General features: G+C 45.2%; 1 protein-coding gene across 6 annotated transcripts in view; it reads right to left on the bottom strand.

Moving 5' to 3' along the window:
- Positions 1 to 23,143, bottom strand: part of LAMA2 (laminin subunit alpha 2) — a 1,447,346-nt gene that overhangs the window by 351,185 nt on the left and 1,073,018 nt on the right. For all 6 annotated transcript variants that reach the window (XM_073676060.1, XM_073676058.1, XM_073676059.1 and 3 more), the window contains one exon: positions 17,584 to 17,726. In XM_073676060.1, the coding sequence (XP_073532161.1) occupies positions 17,584 to 17,726 (143 nt within the window). The remainder of the gene's footprint in view (positions 1 to 17,583; positions 17,727 to 23,143) is intronic.

The raw sequence follows: 23,143 nt of genomic DNA, 5'->3' as shown, positions 1-23,143 counted from the left end.
TAGTTGCGCTTTCTAAGGCGCCCCCTACTGGTTTTATAGGAAACTGTTTTTTCTACCAGAGACTGTGGCACTTACCTGGTCACAATTTGCACAAGTGGCCAGAGGTCAAAAATGTTTTTTATGAAAAGTTTTATATGAAGAGTATTATGCTGCTGATATATATATATATATAGTGTTTTATATGTTTATGATGTTTTGAAAAAAAAAAAATTGTATGTTTGTGGATATTTTATTCTTTTACAGCCCGAGGATGTGCTGTGATTTACCAGGGGGGAATGTAGCACCCTGAGGATTCGGCTGCTACAGGGGTATTGCACCTCACTCCAGAGGTGTGGTATTCCACTCCCGGGTAAGGATGGAGTGTGGAACTGAGCTCAGTAGGCTGCATGCACTACATACATCCCATTTCCGGGGGACAGAACTACGGTACTCCCACCAGTATATGTGCAGGTACGACAGCGTCTGTCCCTGGCTGGAGTGGGAGGGGGGTGGAACATCCCAGTAGTGTAGGGGCAGATAGGGGGAGTAGTCTGGGTAAAGCTAGGAGCTCATTGGGTGCTAGTCACCTGGGCTCACACATAGAGGGAGTATATATGGTGGGCACCATCTTAGGACAGGGTCTTTTTAGCCTGAGGAGCAGAGCAGAGGAGCTCAGCCAGGAGGGCTGACAGGGAGCTGTGGCTCCGGCTGGGCCCAGCTCCAGAGCCAAGCCTGCAGAGGGAGAGAGGAGAAAAGAAGGACCCAGAGAGAAAGACAAGAAGGGAACCCCAAGACCCCAGAATAAAGACAAAAGGGTGAAGGGTTGGCGGACACGGGTACCGGATCCCAAGCTGGCAGAGGCCAAAACAAACCTTAGCCAGGAACCGGAGGTCGTGGGCAGGATCTGCCACGACCCTCACCAAATCCACCAGAATGGCACACCGAGCATAGGGTAGGGAAGCCAGGGAAGGTTCAACCAACAAGAGACCCGAGGGAGCCGGACACAGGTGGATCCCTGGTGGGAACGGCCAGAGAGAGAGAGAGAGTCAGAAGGGAGCTCAGGACCACGCTCCGGAATCGCCTGGGGGTTAGCCAAGTCCAGGACCTGGTGGACGCAGCACGGCTCGGGTGGTCACTCAAGGCCAGAGTGACCAAAAGAACACCAGTAAGTAAAAACCCTGAACTGCATCTCCTGACTCTGAGTCTTCTTTCTGCATCATCACAACCCCCATCATCCACACCTGCTGCCCTGAGGCCATACCCCTCCCGTTGGGGGTTATACCATCACTGCTGCACATATACCACCGGCCTCAGCGGACTGCTCTGCAGCGGCGGCGTCAAAGCCGCACTCAACGGGTGGCGTAGTCGACAATCAAGTTAACATCTACTGCCATAGACTGCCACTTAGTTGACACCCTGGGCACGGACCGGGTCACCGCCACAAGGACTACTACCCCTATCCAGATCCGGCTCCGGGTATCCCCTGAACATGGCCCAGGGGGCGCGTCACATGAAATGACAAATTTCAGGAAATTTGACTCAAACATAATCTCCAGGGGATTATTCTGCTTATCTCTGATATGGTTTACTTTATCATCTGTGCAATGGATCCATTAAAACACTTTTTTTGCCCACCAATTTAAATCTAATAGTCTAATCTAGTCTATTAGTCTAGTCTAATGTTAGTCTAATCCAAAAAGTTTATAAGACTAGCACCTGCTGTCATTTTTCTACACTGTAGGTTTGTGTTGAGAAACTACCAAATTGAGTAAAATTGGTTTGTTCTGTCCATGCATGGTTTATTTTGTAAGCATACAGTACACAGACTAAAAATACATATATATGAAATAGCTAAGAGATCTGGGACTACATCTTGCCAACAGCATCTACAGGGAGTCTGAGGTAGTCTAAGACACACCTTCTGCCTCATCATCGACTCTGGCTGCTGTTCTTTCTTTACCTCTGCAACTCATCCTTCTCCGATTGACTGCTGTGTATAATCAGGTCTAGCACAGACTCACTAGAATGTCTGACCAATGTAATTTAATTTCTCTTACAGTGAGGTCAAACTGATTAGACAGTACAGATTATCAAACTACTAGTGTTAAAAATATATAAACAAAGTAACGTCTGCACATATACTGTCAGGAATGAGCTGGGAGTCTCATTTTAAAATTCTGTCCTAAATGTTTAACCCCTTAGCAACATTGGGATTTTCCATTTTAGCATTTTCGTTTTTTGCTCCCCTTGTTCCCAGAGCCATAGCGTTTTTTATTTTTTGGTCAATATGGCCATATGGGGGCTTATTTTTTGCGGGGCGAGTTGTACTTTTGAACGAAATTACTGGTTTTACCACATCGTGTATGGGAAAATGGGAAAAAAATTCCAAGTGCGGTGAAATTGCAAAAAAAGTGCAATACCACAGATGTTTTTTTAACATTTTTTTCACCACATTCACTGAATGCTAAAACTGACCTGAAATTATTATTCTCCAGCTCATTATGAGTTCATAGACACCAAACATGTATAGGTTCTTTTTTATTTAAGTGGTGAAAAAAATTCCAAAATTTGCTAAAAAAAAAAAAAAGGCGCCATTTTCCAAGACCTGTAGCGTCTCCATTTTTCGGGATCTGGGGCTGGGTGAGGGCTTATTTTTTGCATGCCGAGCTGAAGTTTTTATTGATACCATATTGGAGTAGATCCGATGTTTTGATCGCCCGTTATTGCATTTTATTGCAATGTTGCAGTGACCAAAAATCGTAATTCAGGAGTTTAGAATTTTTTTCTCATTACGCCGTTTGCCGATCGGATTAATTCTTTTTTTACATTGATAGATTGGGCGATTCTGAATGCGGCGATACTAAATATGTGTATGTGGATTTTTTTTTTAATATTTTATTTTGAATGGGGCGAAAAGGGGGTGATTTAAACTTTTATATTTTTTTAATTTTTTTAATATTTTTAAAAACATTTTTTTTTTCAATTTTTGCATGATTCCATAGTCTCCATAGGAGACTAGAAGCAGCACTTGTCTGATCGCCTCTGCTACATAGAGGTGATGAGCAAATCACCTCTATATAGCAGAAATGCTCCTGTGCTATGAGCGCCGACCACTAGGTGGCGCTCATAGCGATCAGCACATAACAACCACTGGGGTCTGCTGCAGACGCAGGGCTGTCATGCCCTTGCATCGGTGACCCGCCATCATGTGACGGAGTCACCGATGGGCGGGGTAAGTGACGCGCTTCCGGTGCGGCGATGTTAAATGCCACTGTTGGAGATTGACAGCGGCATTTAACATGTTAACAGCCGCGGGTGGATCGCGAATCCACCTGCGGCTGTTGCGGGCACATGTCAGCTGTAATAATAAGCTGACATGTGCCTGGTTCAGTGCGGGCTCACCGCCGCAGCCCGTGCTGAACAGGGGGTGACAGCCTAGTGCGTACTAATACGCCACAGTCTGTAAAGTGGTTAATATCCATTATTTTAATTAAAGAGGACCTTTAACCAAATTTTTCATGTTGAACTGGATATACAATGTAATAGTAGCTGCAGAGCGGAATAAAACTTTTTTTTTTATTTTGGCTCATATTAGTAATCAAAGTATTTGGCACCTAATAAGTTAACTTTAGTAAAGTCCAAGTGGGGTTATTAGTAGAGATGAGCGTTGTTCGACTCGAACTGTTCGCCAATCTCAAATTCGAGCTGTTTTGGGCGGTGTTCGAGCCGTTCGGCGAACATGAACGATTTGAGAAAAATTCGGCTGTTCGAGGTTATGTTCGATAACTGTTCGTGCACCAAAATCATAACTGGATTTTTTCTCAGTAATGATGAAAATTAATGTTAATACGCAGGTTGAGTGTACAGCGGGGTGGGGGGAGGGGCAGGGGATAGATCTCTGCAGGAATAATGAAGATCTCCATTTTTTTTTCTCTTTCCCGCATTTACAGTGGGGAGGTGCAATCTGTCAGCCTATCAGCAGCGCACACACGGAGCGAAGTGCTTTTTTTCACACAAGCAAGGGCATGTGTCATTGGCAGTGTATGTCACATGTCCTTGCCCTATAAGACCAAGCCATTTTCCCCGTCGCCACCATTTTCTCACTGCTGCAGCTGCGTGTTAGACGGCACCGCTGTTGCTGTGTGCGCTATACCTTGTTAATTTCAAGCCAATTTTCGCACAAATCTACAGATAGCTTGGGAGTAGGGAATAGTTGTGATTGCAGTCCTTTTAAGGACTAGGTTACAGCATTTCCTACGACTTTTATCAGGCAGGTCTGTGCTCTTAAATAGATAGATTGTGGGAGTAAAGACTAATTGTAATTGCAGTCCTTTTCAGGACTAGGTTACATCAGTTCCTATCAGTTTTTGCCAGGCAGGTCTGTGCCAGTGCTGTGCAAGTTTTTTTCACAGCATTTGGCTGAATCTAGCAAAGCTAATCCTTTTTGGCCTATTGCAGAGAGTGTTAGTCAGTGGAGTAGCCTATCTGTGTTGCAAGATATACCACCTGTGTATAGAATACCAATTTTTTTACTGCACCTAGTGAAGTAAAATCTTTTGGGCATAGCATCATTCTATTAGTCCATCTATACTGACCTCCATCAGGTTGCAAATTGAATATAATTTTTTTCTGCATCTAGCTCTGAAAAAATATTTGGGCTTCTAGCAGTGTGTGGGACTTGTTCTATTAGTCCATCTACAGTACAGACCAAAAGTTTGGACACACCTTCTCATTTAAAGATATTTCTGTATTTTCATGAATATGTAAATTGCACATTCACACTGAAGGCATCAAAACTATGAATTAACACATGTGGATTATATACTTAACAAAAAAGTCTGAAACAACTGAAAATATGTCTTATATTCTAGGTTCTTCAAAGTAGCCACCTTTTGCTTTGATGACTGCTTTGCACACTCTTGGCATTCTCTTGATGAGCTTCAAGAGGTAGTCACCGGAAATGGTCTTCCAACAATCTTGAAGGAGTTCCCAGAGATGCTTAGCACTTGTTGGCCCTTTTGCCTTCACTCTGCAGTCCAGCTCACCCCAAACCATCTCGATTGGGTTCAGGTCTGGTGACTGTGGGAGCCAGGTCATCTGGCGTAGCACCCCATCACTCTCCTTCTTGGTCAAATAGCCCTTACACAGCCTGGAGGTGTGTTTGGGGTCATTGTCCTATTGAAAAATAAATGATGGTCCAACTAAACGCAAACCGGATGGAATAGCATGGCGCTGCAAGATGCTGTGGTAGCCATGCAGGTTCAGTATGCCTTCAACTTTGAATAAATCCCCAACAGTGTCACCAGAAAAGCACCCCCACACCATCACACCTCCTCCTCCATGCTTCACGGTGGGAACCAGGCATGTAGATTCCATCCATTCACCTTTTCTGCGTCGCACAAAGACACGGTGGTTGGAACCAAAGATCTCAAATTTGCACTTATCAGACCAAAGCACAGATTTCCACTGGTCCAATGTCCATTCCTTGTGTTCTTTAGCCCAAACAAATCTCTTCTGCTTGTTGCTTGTCCTTAGCAGTGGTTTCCTAGCAGCTATTTTACCGTGAAGGCCTGCTGCACAAAGTCTCCTCTTAACAGTTGTTGAAGAGATGTGCCTGCTGCTAGAACTCTGTGTGGCATTGACCTGGTCTCTAATCTGAGCTGCTGTTAACCTGCAATTTCTGAGGCTGGTGACTCGGATAAACTTATCCTCAGAAGCAGAGGTGACTCTTGGTCTTCCTTTCCTGGGGCGGTTATCATGTGAGCCAGTTTCTTTGCAGCGCTTGATGGTTTTTGCAACTGCAGTTGGGGACACTTTCAAAGTTTTCCCAATTTTTCGCACTGACTTACCTTCATTTCTTAAAGTAATGATGGCCACTCGTTTTTCTTTACTTAGCTGCTTTTTTCTTGCCATTATACAAATTCTAACAGTCTATTCAGTAGGACTATCAGCTGTGTATCCACCAGACTTCTGCACAACACTACTGATGGTCCCAACCCCATTTATAAGGCAAGAAATCCCACTTATTAAACCTGACAGGGCACACCTGTGAAGTGAAAACCATTTCCAGTGACTACCTCTTGAAGTTCATCAAGAGAATGCCAAGAGTATGCAAAGCAGTCATCAAAGCAAAAGGTGGCTACTTTGAAGAACCTAGAATATAAGACATATTTTCAGTTGTTTCACACTTTTTTGTTAACTATATAATTCCACATGTGTTAATTCATAGTTTTGATGCCTTCAGTGTGAATGTACAATTTTCAAAGTCATGAAAAAACAGAAAAATCTTTAAATGAGGTGTGTCCAAACTTTTGGTCTGTACTGTATACTGACCTCCATCAGGTTGCAAACTGAATATAATTTTTTTCTGCATCTAGCTCTGAAAAAATATTTGGCATTCTAGCAGTGTGTGGGACTTGTTCTATTAGTCCATCTATACTGACCTCCATCACGCTGCAAATTCAAAATAATTTTTTGTCTGCATCTAGCTCTGAAAAAATATTTGGCCTTCTAGCAGTGTGTGGGACTTTCTCTATTAGTCCATCTATACTGACCTCCATCAGGTTGCAAATTAAAAATAATTTATATCTGCATCTAGCTCTGAAAAATTATTTGGCCTTCTAGCAGTGTGTGGGACTTTCTCTATTAGTCCATCTATACTGACCTCCATCAGGTTGCAAATTAAAAATAATTTTTTGTCTGCATCTAGCTCTGAAAAAATATTTGGCCTTCTAGCAGTGTGTGGGACTTTATCTATTAGTCCATCTATACTGACCTCCATCAGGTTGCAAACTGAATATATATTTTTTCTGCATCTACCTCTGAAAAAATATTGGGCTTCTAGCTGTGTGTGGGACTTGTTCTATTAATCCATCTATACAGACCTCCATCAGGTTGCAAACTGAATATAATTTTTTTCTGCATCTACCTCTGAAAAAATATTTGGGCTTCTAGCTGTGTGTGGGACCTGTTCTATTAGTCCATCTATACTGACTTCCATCAGGTTGCAAACTGAATATAATTTTTTTTCTGCATCTAGCTCTGAAAAAATATTTGGCCTTCTAGCAGTGTGTGGGACTTTCTCTATTAGTCCATCTATACTGACCTCCATTAGGTTGCAAATTAAAAATAATTTATATCTGCATCTAGCTCTGAAAAAATATTTGGCCTTCTAGCAGTGTGTGGGACTTTCTCTATTAGTCCATCTATACTGACCTCCATCAGGTTGCAAATTAAAAATAATTTTTTGTCTGCATCTAGCTCTGAAAAAATATTTGGCCTTCTAGCAGTGTGTGGGACTTTCTCTATTAGTCCATCTATACTGACCTCCATCAGGTTGCAAATTCAAAATAATTTTTTGTCTGCATCTAGCTCTGAAAAAATATTTGGCCTTCTAGCAGTGTGTGGGACTTTCTCTATTAGTCCATCTATACTGACCTCCATCAGGCTGCAAATTAAAAATAATTTTTATCTGCATCTACCTCTGAAAAAATATTTGGCCTTCTAGCTGTGTGTGGGACTTGTTCTATTAGTCCATCTATACTGACCTCCATCAGGTTGCAAACTGAATATAATTTTTTTCTGCATCTAGCTCTGAAAAAATATTTGGCCTTCTAGCAGTGTGTGGGACTTTCTCTATTAGTCCATCTATACTGACCTCCATCAGGATGCAAATTAAAAATAATTTATATCTGCATCTAGCTCTGAAAAAATATTTGGCCTTCTAGCAGTGTGTGGGACTTTCTCTATTAGTCCATCTATACTGACCTCCATCAGGTTGCAAACTGAATATATTTTTTTTCTGCATCTACCTCTGAAAAAATATTTGGGCTTCTAGCTGTGTGTAGGACTTGTTCTATTAGTCCATCTATACTGACCTCCATCAGGTTGCAAACTGAATACAATTTTTTTCTGCATCTACCTCTGAAAAAATATTTGGGCTTCTAGCTGTGTGTGGGACTTGTTCTATTAGTCCATCTATACTGACCTCCATCAGGTTGCAAATTGAATATAATTTTTTCTGCATCTAACCCAGCCAATAGTTTTGGCCTAATACCACAGTTTGGCCACTCAGCTCTGCTCGGTTCCCATCCATTGTTTTTTTGTGCAAACAACTCCAGAGTTGTGAATTAGTTAACCACCAAAATGAGTGGAAAAAGGCCTGCTGCTGGTGGAAAGGGGAATAGGCATGTTGGGAAGGGGAAAAAAGGTTGTGTCCGTGGGGTAGGTGTTAAAGCAACAGTAACATCTGCAGAAGAAAGACCATCTTCCAGCCAAACTAAAATGTCTACTTCTTTTAGCGGACAATGTGATAAGATCCCTTTCTTACGGCCACGCCAATCGCTACAAATTCCAGATGAGGCACAAAAACAGCAGGTGCTTCAACAGATATCAAGTGCTCCTTTAAGTGGGCTCTCCTCCACATCAACTTCAACATCACAAACACTCCAGTCCTCAAAGGTGTCACCCCAATCGCACTTGCTTCCTCACTTCTCCCAAATCTCCAGCTGCCCGTCTGAGTATGAGGTAGAACAGATGGTTGAGTCTGCAGAGCTGTTTACTCATACTATAGCCTGGGAATCAGAGGTCGACTCCAGCGCTTCTGTGAATCCAGACGAGGAAATGATCTGCACTGATGCCCAGAATCTTTATGAGTCGGATCCAGGACCAGAAGCAGAAGGTTCTGACCATAATGTAGACCCTCATTCCCAAACTGTAACTCCTGTTGGTGGAGACAATGAGGAAGACGATGATGAGACTCAAATACCTGATTGGAGCGACAACTTTAGTTTTTTGTCAGGGCAGGAACAGGTTGGCTCTGAGGACGACGGGTGTGATAACGTACAGGGTGATGATGATGAGGTTGGAGATCCCACTTACTGTCAACCCACAGTCAGCCAAGAGATGAGGTCAGCAGAGGAGGTGGAGGAAGATGCTAGTGACGACGAGGTCAGGTTGCGCCTTCCTGGACAGAGACGTAGTACTGGAAGCACGTCAACAACTGCATCCTCAAACACAACTCTGCCTCTCACCACAAGTCGTGGTGGCTCTTCAGGTCGCATTGGTGCTAAGCCTTGCATAGCCTGGGCATTTTTTCAGATCGATAAAGATGACCCAACTCGTGTTATCTGTAAAATTTGTCAGCAAAAGCTAAGTAGAGGCCAAAAATACATAGTTTGAGTACTTCATGCATGAACCGGCACATGGACATGAAGCATAAGTTGCAGTGGGAAGCTCAGTGTGCTACAATGCGGCCTAGCCGGCCGGGCCAACCACCGTCTGCCATATCTTGTGCATCCGCGGCCTCTTCATCCTCTGTGACTGGGGGGACAGCAGTCACACCTGTTTTGGGGCGCAGACCTGCCACCTCTTTACCCGCAACAGCCAGCGTGATTGGCAGGTCATCATTTTCTTTGGAGGTGGTAACACCAGCTGGTGTTGAGCGCTGTCCGACATCGATAGCACCACCTTTGGATCAAGGCAACCTAACATGTCCGCCTGCATCTTCTTCACAGACCGGCAGTTTGCCGGGGACACCCTTATCAACCCCGTCTAAGCACAATAGCCAGCCCTCGGTCCCTCAGATGTGGACAAGTAAAAGACCATTTCCTCCTAGCCATGAGAAAGCTAAGAGGTTGAATTTCACCATCTGCAAGCTCTTGGCTACAGAAATGCTGCCTTTCCGCCTGGTGGACACAGAGGATTTTCGAGACCTTATGTCCGTCGCAGTGCCCCAGTACCAGATGCCCAGTTGGCACTACTTCTCAAAGAAAGGTGTGCCTGCGCTCCACCAGCATGTCGCACACAACATCAACGCTTCTTTGAGAAACTCTGTGTGTGACAGGGTGCATTTCACCACAGACACTTGGACGAGTAGGCATGGACAGGGGCGTTATATGTCGCTGACTGGGCACTGGGTAACTATGGTGACAGCAGGACAAGGGGCTGCTGTCCAAGTCTTGCCGTCCCCACGAGTTGTGCGTCAATCCTCTTTATGTCAAAGTTCCTCCACTGCTTTTGCCTCCTCTACCTCCTCTCGGTCTTCCACCTGCACCCAAAGCCTGTCTGGTCATGCCACAAGCTTTCTAACTGCGCAGAAGGGATCCTGCACACCTCCTTACTATGCTGGCAGTAGGGCTCAACGTCATCAGGCGGTTTTTACTTTGAAAAGTCTGGGAAATGTGAGTCACACAGCTGAGGAGTTGTGGTCAGCTCTGGAGAACCAATTTCATGAATGGTTGTCTCCACTGGACCTGAAACCAGGGAAGGCTGTGTGCGACAATGCTGCAAACCTGGGTGCGGCCCTTCGCCGGGGCAATGTCACACACGTGCCTTGTATGGCTCACGTGTTGAACCTGGTTGTCCAGCAATTTTTAGCCCACTATCCCAGACTAGATGGCCTTCTGCAGAGGGCACGGTCGCTGTGTGCTCACTTCCGCCGTTCGCATCCCGCAGCTCAGCGACTTACATCTCTACAGAAGTCGTTGGGCCTGCCACTTCACCGGCTAAAATGCGATGTGCCTACCCGGTGGAATTCAACTCTGCACATGTTGCAGCGACTGTGGCAGCACCGACAAGCCCTGGTGCAATACGTTCTGACGTATAGCCTGGGCCAACGAGATCCAGAGGTGGGGCAAATCACGCTGGAGGAGTGGTCTCAGATCAGGGACCTATGCACCCTTCTGCACAGTTTTGAAATGGCGACGAAGATGTTTAGTGCTGACGATGCCATTATCAGCATGACTATTCCGGTGATTTACATGCTGGAGCACATGTTAAACAGAATTCGGAGTCAGGTGGTGGCACAAGAGGAGGTGGAGGAAGTAGAGGAGGAGTTGTATGCGGAAGGGCTAACATCTGCAAGGTCCAGACGGTCGGCAGCACCAAGGCGGCAGGCAAGTGAGGGTGGGGGAGATGGTTTTACCGGGGCGCATGGTAGCAGCCAAACTAGTGAGGAAGGTGCAGGAGCCCAGGAAGAAGTGGAGGACGAACTGATGGAAGACTCATCAGATGAGGGAGACCTTGATCACATTTCTGTTGTGCGAGGTTGGGGGGAGAGGACAGAGGAAGGAAGCATGATTGTTACCTCGCCACCAACACAACAGGGACTTGGTGCTCCTGGATGCGCAACACACATGAGTGCCTTCTTGCTGCACTACCTGCAACATGACCCTCGAATTGTGAGAATTAGAAATAATCCTGACTACTGGGTTGCCACACTGATCCCCGGTACAAAAGTAAATTTGCAGAAATTATTCCTGCCATAGAAAGGGATGCACGCATGCAGGAGTATCAGCAGAGACTGTTGCAGAATCTTACATGTGCTTTTCCACAAAACACCAGTGGTGCACGTAGTGAATCTCACAGTTCCAACTTGCCAACCGTGGGACCGTCAAGTGTTCAGCACTCAAACCGTAACAGAACCACAGTATCTGCTGGTAACATCAATTTTGCGGAATCATTTCACCACTTTTTTAGCCCATCTTTTGCAAGGCCACAGGAGACAAGAAGTCTGACACATAGTCAACGCCTAGAGACGATGGTACAGGAGTATCTACAAGTAAACATTGAAGCCATGACTGTGTCACTGGACCCTTGCTCTTTTTGGGCTTCCAATCTGGATAAATGGCCGGAGCTAGCCACTTACGCCTTGGAGATCTTGTCATGCCCCGCAGCCAGCGTTCTGTCTGAACGTGTGTTCAGCGCTGCTGGTGGTGTGCTGACAGATAAGCGCACGCGGCTCTCCATTGATAATGTAGACAAACTCACGTTCATAAAGATGAACAAATCATGGATCCGAAACGACTTTTCTACCCCTGTGTTATCCTGGGGAGAGTAAAAGCTTGATGATTGGTTAAAATCACCCTACCAACCGTTTTAAGCTTTCAAATTACTAATCATGTTTATCTGTATCTTGGCTGGAAAATAATTTGGGCTTTGTAGCAGTGTGCAGCACTGATTCTATTAGGCCATCTATAATAAGCTCCACCAGATTTAAAATTACTAATCATGTTTATCTGTATCTTGACTGGAAAATGATTTGGGCTTTGTAGCAGTCTGCAGCACTGATCCTATTAGGCCATCTATACTAAGCTCCACCAGATTTAAAATTAATAATAATTTTTAGCTGCATCTAGCCCGGAAAATAATTTTGGGGCTCCGAGATGCGCAAGACACATAAGTGCCTTCTTGCTGCACTACCTGCAACATGACCCTCATATTGTCAGAATTCGAAGTAATCATGACTACTGGGTTGCCACACTCTTAGATCCCCCAAACTTTTCGATCAACCTTTTCATTTTAATAAAGACCAAAAAAATGGTCATTTTTGAAATTATAAGCATTAGCAGGTTATTAGAAACTGAAATCAAACAGTTTTCAACTCAAAACTTAATTCTACGTGATGTTACATTTTCACATAGGACCCCTTGTTCGAAAGGAGCTTCTGAACTCTCTCGTCCATTGAATTTGTCAGGTTTTGGATGGTTTCTGCTTCAATTGTTTTGCATGAGGACAGAATACCCTCCCAGAGCTGTTGCTTAGATGTGAACTGCCTCCCGCCATCATAGACACTCCTTTTGATGATGCTCCAGAGGTTCTGAATGGGGTAGAGGTCAGGGGAGCATGGGGGTCACACCATAATTTTGTCCCCTTTTATGCCCATATCAGCCAGAGATGCAGATGTTTTATGTGCAGCATGAGATGGTGCATTATCATGCAAAAAAATGATCTTGCTGTGAAATACACGGTTCTTCTTCTTGAACCATGGCAGGAAGTGCTGTTTGAGAAAATCCACATACATTATGGAGTTCATCTTTAGCGCCTTCAGGGATCCTAAAGGGGCCGACAATCTCTCTCCCCATGATTCCAGCCCAAAACATTACTCCACCTCCTCCTTGTTGGCACTGTAGCCGTGTTTGCGTGGGGTGTCCATCAACCAGCCATCCTCCACTCCATCCATCTGGACCATCGAGCGCTGCACGGCACTCATCCGTGAACAAAACAGTTTTGATATCAGTCTTCATGTAATGTTTGGCCCACTGGAGCCGTTTCTGCTTGTGTGAAGTGGATAGAGGAGGTCAACAGGATGGCGTATGCACAGCTGCAAACCTCTGAAGGACCCTGCATCTTGTTGTTCGGGGGACGTTGGAGGCACCAGCAGCTTCAAAAACTTGTCTGCTGCTATGACAAGGCTGTTTTGCCGCTGCTCTTTTAACCTGACGTAATTGCCTGTAGGAAAGAGTCCTCAATTTGCCCTTATCAGCACGCACACGTGTGTACTGTGAATCAGCTACATACTTCTTGATTGCCAAGACACTTCATCCTGATCATCGCACAATGTTGATTGTAGTCATGCCTTGACCTAAACACTCCACAATTTGTTGCTTCTCAGCAGCCGACACATCCTTTTTCTTTCTCATTTTGGCAGAAAATGTAGGCTGCTTAATAATGTGAGACAGCCTTCTTAAGTAGTCTTGCCTTTCATTGGACACACCTGCCAAACAAATTAGCACAGGTGTCTGCAATTGCTTACAGTGATGTAAAGAGCCCTGACACACATCACCATCAATGAGTTTAACTGACAAACAAACAAATTCTTCCCTTATCACTCCTAAACACTTTTGGCATAATAATTTGGAACACAGTGTACATGTGCTTTTCCACAAAACACCAGTGGTTCACGTAGTGAATCTTACAGTTCTAACTTGCCAACCGTGGTCTGTATGGAGTTGTTCAATAAAGGGCCCAAAATTAAGATAACTTAGATGGGAGAGGTCTCTATGAATAGGAATTCCTAAGTATTTGATACCCTGTGAGGGCCAGGCAAAGGGAAAGTTGGACTGGATGGAATCCTATATGGATTTGGGGAGGGAGACATCGAGGGCCTCAGACTTCGCTGCATTGATTTTAAAATTTGACCATGTAACAAAGTGATCTATTTCAGCCATAACAGCATGGATGGATATATGTGATTGAGTGATATATACTAGGACATCATCAGCAAATAGAGAGCACTTGTACTCGGTGCCTCCCACCTCAATCCACCTAATATTGGGGTTATGGCGAATTGATGAGAGCAGGTGCTCCGTCACTAGGATGTATAAGAGAGGGGACAGAGGACATCCCTGCCTTGTCCCATTGGTGATTGTGAAAGGTGATGAAAATGTTCTGATGCACCCCCTGGGCCTTGGGACACCCGGAGCCAGACCCTTTTTGGTGGATGCTGGTGGTTGTAGTCTTCGTGGCGGCGACCCGGTTCCGTGGCTCAGGGTGGTCAAACCAGTGGCGGAACTATTTATGTGGTTTTGATGTTTAAATGTCCGACTACGCCACCCGTGGATTGCGGTCAGAGTGAACCGCCGCTGCAGGGCAGACCGCTGAGGCTGGTGTTTTGGGTGCAGCAGAGCGTAGCATAACTCCCCACGGGAGGAGTATAGCCTCAGGGCAGTGTATGCGGAGGATGGGGGTGATGGTGCAGGGCAGCATCAGTAACCACACGGAGTCAGTGATGCAGTCCAGGGCCTTTACTCACAGTTCTTATTATCCAGACCACGTCTGCAGGTAACGGCTGCCCACGTCGTACTGTGCTCACCAGGTGAGGGGCTCAGACAACTCCCAGATAACTTTGGAGTGCTTCACAGGACCCCCTTTGTGTGTCCTTTGTCTGGCCTTTCTTACCAACCCTTCTGTCCGGCTGCCTCGGGCCTCCTCTTGGTAAACTTGGCGCCAGTTTCCCTGACCCTATGTGGTGCCTTCCTAGCGGGTGTAGCGAGGGGCTGCGCCACATAAAATGTCACAGCCTCCGGTTTCTAGCTGAGGGTCGTTTCCTGCCTCCACTAGTTTCGGGGACCGGTCTCCCCCTTTGGCCTGACCCCTCCACGCAGGTGGATTCGGGCGTGCGGTGGCGACTCGCCCGTCCGCACCCCTGGGATCCCTTCATTCCTTGTTCCTGGAGCCTTCTCCGCTCCTCTTCCTTCCTTCTCCCTCTTCCAGGCCTGGGCCTCTGTTACTAGGCCCGCCTCCGGAGCAGAGCTCATGCAGAGCCCCTGCTGCCTCCCACTTCGGCTCAGACTTCTCTGCACTGAACTAAGATGGTGCCCACCTTTTATACTCCCTTTTCAATGCACCCAGGAACTGCTTCCTCCCTGCTCCTGCACTGCAGGGTTCCCCTTCCTCAGTGTTCCCTCCCCCCACTCCAGCCAGGGACAGGGACTGTCGTGCCCATCTCAGAGGCATATTGGTCGCCCTGCCCCACGGCAATGTGGTGTAATGCATGCAGGTGTCGGGTCCTGATCCACACTCCATCCTTACCTGAGAGTGAGATATCACACCTCTGGCTGAGGTGCAATACCTCTGTAGCAACCGAGCCCTCAGGGTGCTACAGTTCCATTTATCTTCAGCCTAGGTGACGTATTGTGATACAGGGCCGTGATTTTGGCTATAAAAGGGTCCCCTAGACCCCTACCCCAAGCTTTTTAAGAGAATCATATATGGCGTGCCAGGAGACTCTATGTAATGCTTTCTCAGCATCCAACGAGAGTATCTAATTACAAATTTTTAACTGCATCTAGCCCAGGAAATACTTTGTGCCTAGTAGCAGTGTCTGCTAGTCAGCGGATTATCCCGGCTGTTAAGCAAGCTACACCACCTGTAGTTTGGACACTTAATTTTTTCAAAGGAAATGCTTCGGGACCACGGGATACTCAGTGAAGAGCATCAGGAGGCACCCCAAGGCATAGGGGCTGGGACTGGCAGTAGGATGCCTTGCGGTGGACAGCCGAGCTCGATCCTTATAAAAGCTTTTTAACTGCAGCAGCTTTAGTGGACGCTACTGGAGCTGGAATTACGCGGCTGCTGGCATGAGACTTGCCCTCCAATAGATCCTTGTAAATGGATTTAAAGTGTATTCATTCAAATTAGAGAGACAATTTAAATTAAAAAGCTTAGAGCTGCCTCCACCACAGGGGGGCTCGCTCGACCCACCAGCGGACAGGCACCAGTATTGGGAGAGGGGGGCTGGCCGTCAGGGTTCACCGCGGCTCTGGCACAAACCAGGTGACACGGAGGTGGCACGGGCAGGAGCGGACTGAGCGTGTCGGCTTCTCACTTTTTGGATTTTAGAAGGGCATGACATGCCTATATCTGTGTCTCCCCCTCCTTTTACTCCTCCACCTCTTTTCTTTTCGCATGACTATATGTACTTGTCACTTTTCCATGTGTTAGTTGTGTCTTCTGAGCAGTTTGTCAGCTTTTGGACACCTTTGAAGGTGTTTTCTATGTGTTTCTATGTGTTTTTGTTTGCCTGCCATTGGTTTTAACGGTGTTCAAAGGTGTTCGACGAACAGTTCGACAAACAGTTCGGCGAACACACGGGTGTTCGACGTACCGAACCGAACTCGAACACTACGGGGGTGGCTCAACACTAGTTATTAGATACTTTTCACTGGGTGTGTGTATGAGTTGCTATCTGATAACACCCACCTGAACTTAACAAAAAGTTAATGCATTTAGTACCAGTACCTAGATTTCTAATATCTCCACATCGAGGCAAAATATATATAAAACAATGTTTGATTTCTGCTGTGCAGCCACTCTTACATCATGTGTCCAGCTCAACATGAAAAATTTGTTGCAGTGTCTTCAACTATTCAGATTGACACCTTCTACATTGTCACATGAGTCTCCATGAAAATAGCCATTTTTTAAATCAGTGTTTGAAGATACCATTTTGGCTCCCTTAAAAAGTTCCATACATTTGTACAACTCCAGTCTCATAAGGAATAAGGCATGCAACTCTTCATGGAGGAACCTCATGGTGGCAGACAGAGTGGCTACCAACTTGTACTGTTGACATCCATGCCCCACAAAACAGGTATGTGTACATGGTATTATCATTATTTGACATGGTTCCATCAATGAAATGCAAGGAACACGCCACAACTTTTTTCTGACAAATGCATACAGAATCTCTAAGTCTCTAATGCTTCTACTTTTGAGGACAGCTTTCATAAATAATACTTTACTATTTTTTCTGTTATAGAATTTGAGATTATTTGCTAGTTTAACATTCTCTTTACACCATCAATCTTTGGTATATAAAATAATATTTATCCATCAAAATAGCATGAAACTTGATTAATTATTGACAAACAAAGATAAATAATTATAAGTAATTGCAAATAACATAATTCACACTGCCTTTGTAATAGCTTTCCTACTGGGTCAAATTGATAATTTATGCTGCTTTTAACACATCTAAATGTCTCCAAAATCAGCCAAGTCAAATTTGCATCCTCCACTGCCCTGTTAGCGCTCTCTCATTTACCATGGGACTCAACCAACTAATCTTGGGCACTGAAAAAAGATGATAAATTTGCCGGCTATTTTCAAACATAAGGTAATTCAAAAATCCTCAGCAGTACATTCATTAATCAGAATGGGGATATGAATGAAAAATAAAAAGGAAATAAACTTCTTTTTGTTTATCTTGGCACAATACTATATTCTGATTACATACAGCAGCCAAAATAATGACAAAAATTACAATGGCTTTTAATCAGCCTCGTTGATTTGCATGTTTAAGCAAGAGACTGGCACATTTACCTTTAATTCCTGAGTCTCATTTTCAATGCTAAACAACATTCTGTATGGTGGAGGCAGTGGGCCAGAAAGATTGACGCTCATGACCATCTGGTTTAGCTGATCCAAGTCATCAAGAAGGAGGCCTGTACATTCATCATCGCAAACTGTGAAGAGGGCAGCAAAGAATATTTTATCCCTAATAAACACTGAAGGCAGATGTTCAACATTTCTGTAACAAGGTATTTAGAAGTATAACAAAACAGGCTGAGAATGTTTATGATGCTAATTCCATAATTAGCCCCTTTACCTTGGGATGGAGAAACAGGGGTGAAAACGTAATTTTTTACCTTTCCTTATTAAAATTTGAAAGCATTTAACGTACACTCACAAGGAAAGGTTTTACCTGGAAAAGGACCAATAAACATTCTAATTTAACATATCACATCACTTTACATAAATGATAAATAGGCGTCATGCAAAACTGTATAAATGCTGCGCCTAAAGCAACAACCACTATTTGTCAAAATATTCGACTTGCAACAGAGAGGCTTGGTGGAAAAACATCCACTACTTTGATATGAACATACAAATACCTGAAATTTTCAATACTTAGAAGTCTATTAATGATTCATTTTAATCTAGACTGCAGAATCTTCATAGCTAGAAATTATCTAGAATGGCTTCTTTGCTGTAGTAAATTTTCTGTAGGTAGAATTGATTTTGAATTACCAAATCAAATTACATAGGAATCAAGCTGTAGGGATAAGTATCAAAGTGAGTAGTCTACAATTTGTACTTAAAGGGATTGTCCGGCCTTAAGCTACAAGTCTTCAGTCACTTTATATGACTGTAGACTCAAGAATACTCATGTCATACACACTACATGCTGTGAGGATTCTCCAGTGCTGGGATCGGTCGATCATGTTTACGGAGCTACTACAACCCCCCTAACCTACTGTCTCCTTCCCCGTTCCTGTAGAATGTAAGCCTGCAAGGGCAGGGTCCTCTTCCCTCTGTACCAGTCTATCATTGTTAGTTTGTTTACTGTAAGTGATATCTGTATTTGGTATGTAACCTCTTCTTATGTACAGCACCATGGAATCAATGGCACATAAATAAATAATAATAATAATAACTGCAATTAGTATACAAACTGTCATGTGCCAACTAGACATGCATGGCCTAGCTTAGTGCAAGTGTATTGAGTGAGGCTGGACATGTCTAGTCGGAATGTGTCCAGAAATATGGAAATTGCATAGTTGCGGTCACATGACCGCCCGCTCCATGTGCTGGCACCAGAGAATCCAGACAGCACGCAGGCTTGTAGCCTGAGGCCTGACAACCCCTTTTAAGGCCCGCTAGCTGCAACAGAAATTTATCTGAAGGATAGAATTCTATGGTTTGAGATAGAAAACATTAAGGGGATTGGGCACACCAGGGAATGAAATAGTTCTCGGGAGATGGAAAAAAAAGAAAAACATTTTTTTGGCAAATCTAACAGAATAAGTTAAGGGTGCCTTCACACTGTGTTTTGGCACTCATGCGTTGGTCCCATCAAGGCTTATGTCCGAACCCCTCGCAAAACGGGATTCGAGCGTATGCGCCGGCGGGGCCACAGACTATAATGCTGCCGACAGAGTGAACGTGTGTTCTGTGGTGCATCATTTTCGGGCATGTATGCCTACTAGAGACAAATACCCACATGTAGTAGACTGCATCTTGGTGTCCATCTCTAGTAGGCATACATGCCCGAAAACGATGCATGACAGAGCTCACGTTCACTCTGTCAGCAGCATTATAGTCTATGGCCCCGTCGGCGCCTATTCTTTGCAGGGGATTGGATGTAAGCCCCAAGGGGACAAAAGAATGGGTTCCAAAATGCAGTGTGAAAGCACCCTAATGGTAGGGTAGTGTTAGCTTCTCTTATACAGGGCCCCTTTGTAAAAAAAAAAAACAGACGTTTATCTGTATAAAAAAATTTCACAGCCTTATCCACATTTGAGTATTTTCCAGAATTCCTATAATTTTTAGAAATATTAATGTATAACCAAGCCATTGCTTATTATTTAATTTAAAGCCTCTTTGCTTATGGTGACATATGAAGTGTCAATCTACAGGTTATATTTTTCACAGAAAAAGGGCAAAAATTTCATTAGAATCTTATAGTTTTAGCATCATTCTGGCATTACTAAATTTTAAAGTGAGAGAATGACTTACAGCCAACTGGAACTTGTTGACAGGTAATTGAGTTGTATACTAGCCCTGATACAATAATAGTAAAGAGCTTTTGAATATAAGTTAAACATCTCTATGCATAAATAATTCACCATATTATTCATCTTCACACCTTATGTTACCACTAGACTAGACCTTTAGTGACACACCAAGCACATGCATGATCACACAGCAATTCACAGGCAAACACCACTAGTACTTTACCATCATCTTAGTACTATCATCTTAGTACTAATACCTTAGGCAATGTTGCTTGGTAGGATTCCTGTACAATGCCAAGCTCAACAGTAGCACACTGTTATTCACTATGAAATGCTAAATTGTTATTCAATAATGATACATTGATTTATCTACAGCAAAAGCTGGACGAGACCTATTATTATTATTATTATTATTAATAATTTATATAGCGCCATTGATTCCATGGCGCTGTACATAAGGGGGTTACATACAAAATAAGAATATCACTACAGTAAACAAACTAACGAAGATAGACTGGTACGGGGGGAAGAGGAACCTGCCCTTGCGGGCTTACATTCTACGGGAATAGGGAGGAGACAGTAGGTTGGGGAGTTGCAGTAGTAGTAGCTTCGGCGTTGTTGAGGAGGCAGCAGGGTCATTGCAGGCTGTAAGCTTTCTTGAAGAGATGGGTTTTCAGGTTCCGTCTGAAGGATCCCGATGTGGTGGATAATCGGACGTGTTGAGGCACAGAATTCCATAGGATGGGGGATATTCGGGAGAAATCTTGGAGGCGATTGCGTGAGGAACGGATAAGTGTGGAGGAGAGAAGGAGGTCGTGGGAGGACCGGAGGTTATGTGAGGGAATATATCGGGAGATTAGTTCAGAGATGTACGGAGGAGAGAGGTTATGGATGGCTTTGTAGGTCAGTGTTAGTAGTTTGAACTGGATGCGCTGGGCAATTGGGAGCCAGTGAAGCGATTTGCAAAGGGGGGTAGCAGAGGAGTTGCGAGGTGAGAGATGAATGAGTCGTGCAGCAGAGTTGAGGATGGACTGGAGGGGTGCGAGAGTGTTAGCAGGGAGGCCACAGAGACGGATGTTGCAATAGTCGAGGTGGGAGATGATGAGGGCATGCACAAGCAGTTTAGTAGAGTTAGGGTTGAGGAAAGGGCGGATTCTGGAAATGTTTTTGAGCTGGAGGCGACAGGAGGTGGCGAGAGCTTGGATGTGGGGTTTGAAGGACAGGGCAGAGTCAAGGGTTACTCCGAGGCAGCGGATTGTCGGTACAGCGGAAAGAGTGATGTCGTTTATTGTGATAGATAGATCAGGTGGGGAAGATATGCGAGATGGGGGAAAGATAATGCGTTCAGTTTTGTCCACATTGAGCTTCAGGTAGCGGGAGGAGAAGAAGGAGGATATGGCTGCTAGACATGCTGGGATTCTGGACAGCAGAGAGGTGACGTTTGGGCCAGAGAGGTAGATCTGGGTGTCATCAGCGTACAGATGGTACTGGAAGCCATAGGATTTTATGAGCTGTCCCAGGCCAAGGGTATAGATTGAGAAGAGTAGAGGTCCTAGGACAGAGCCTTGAGGGACTCCAACAGAGAGGGGGATGGGTGAGGAGGTGACGTGGGAGTGGGAGACGCTAAATGTGCGGTTAGAAAGGTATGAGGAGATCCAGGATAGGGCAAGGTCTTTGACGCCAAAGGAAGAGAGGATCTGCAGTAGGAGGCAGTTGTCAACTGTATCGAAAGCAGAAGACAGGTCAAGTAGAAGGAGTACAGAGAATTGTCTGTTAGCTTTGGCTGTAAGTAGGTCATTGGTGATTTTGGTAAGGGCAGTTTCGGTGGAATGGTGGGGGCGGAAGCCGGATTGTCGGTTGTCGAAGAGAGAGTTAGATGAAAAGTGGGAGGAAAGTTCAGCGTGAACGTGTTGCTTAAGGAGTTTGGAGGCAAATGGGAGCAGCGATATGGGGCGATAGCTGGACAGGGCGGTTGGGTCAAGGGATGGCTATTTGAGGATGGGTGTGATAGTGGCATGTTTGAAGGCAGCAGGGAAAGTACCAGAGGATAGTAATAGGTTGAAGAGATGGGTTAGGGATGGGATGAGTGTGGGGGTGATGTTAGGGAGGAGGTGCGATGGGATGGGGTCGAGTGCACATGTGGTGAGGTGTGATTTGGAGAGGAGACGAGTAAGTTCTCTTTCCGTGATGTTGGGAAGGGAGGTTATAGGGGTGGGGAAGTGGTGTGGAAGACAGAGGGGTTGTGGTGGTCGGACGGTAAAGACATGCCGTGTTTGGTCAATCTTGTTTTTGACGTGTGTTGCAAACTCCTCAGCAGAGATGATGGAGGTTGGAGGGGGCAGTCAAGGGCGGAGGAGAGAGTTGAAAGTGTTGAATAGTTGTTTGGGGTTGTAGGATAGGGAAGATATGAGGGTTGTGAAGTAGGCCTGTTTAGCAGAGGTGAGTGCTGATTTGAATGCGAGCGTTGCTTGTTTGAATGCAGTGAAGTCATCTTGAGTATGTGTTTTCTTCCAACGCCGCTCCGCAACCCTGGACGCTTGTCGAAGCTGTTTAGTGAGGTTGTTGTGCCAGGGTTGCCTGTTGACTCGTCGCGCTCTGCCATGCAGAAGAGGGGCGACCGAGTCAATAGCTGATGCGAGAGTGGCATTGTAGAAAGCAGTGGCGCTGTCTGTGTCATGGAATGAGGATATGGATGTCAGTGGTAGAACAGAGTCAGAGAGTGTGTGAGTGTCTAGATGTGCAAGGTTTCTGCGGGGGTGTGCTAGTTGCTGGACATGGGTGACAAGTGAGGAGGACAGGGATGAGAATGTGAGTAGGTGGTGGTCAGATAGGGGTAGGGGGAAGGTTGTGAGGTTACATAGGGAGCAGAGTTGGGTGAAGATGAGGTCTAGTGTGTGTCCGTCTGTGTGGGTGGCTGAGGAGGACCACTGAGTAAGTCCAAAGGATGAAGTAAGCGACAAGAGTTTTGATGCTGCTGACTGGCGAGTGTCAGTGGGGATGTTGAAATCGCCCATGATGATTGTGGGAATGTCAGCCAGGTGGAGAATTGGTCGATAAAGGCAATGATCGGGCCCGGGGGTCGGTATATGACAGCCACTTGGAGGTTGGAGGGAGAGTAAATGCGGACAGAGTGGACTTCAAAAGAAGGGAGAATAAGGGAGGGAAGAGGAGGAGTAGGGCTAAAGGTGCAGTTGTTAGAGAGGAGAAGACCCACTCCTCCACCATGTCTGTTTCCAGGGCGAGGAGTGTGGGTGAAGTGGAGGCCACTGTAAAACAGCGCAGCAGGGGAGGCAGTGTCAGAGGTTGTTAGCCATGTCTCTGTGATGCCCAGGAAGGAGAGATGACGAGAGGTAAAGAGGTCGTGG

This window comes from Phyllobates terribilis, unplaced genomic scaffold (genome assembly GCF_046119375.1).
Source record: "Phyllobates terribilis strain yellow unplaced genomic scaffold, ASM4611937v1 Scaffold_3__8_contigs__length_932513732, whole genome shotgun sequence".
In the NCBI taxonomy this organism is placed as follows: domain Eukaryota; kingdom Metazoa; phylum Chordata; class Amphibia; order Anura; family Dendrobatidae; genus Phyllobates; species Phyllobates terribilis.
This window is presented reverse-complemented; position numbering and strand designations above follow the sequence as displayed.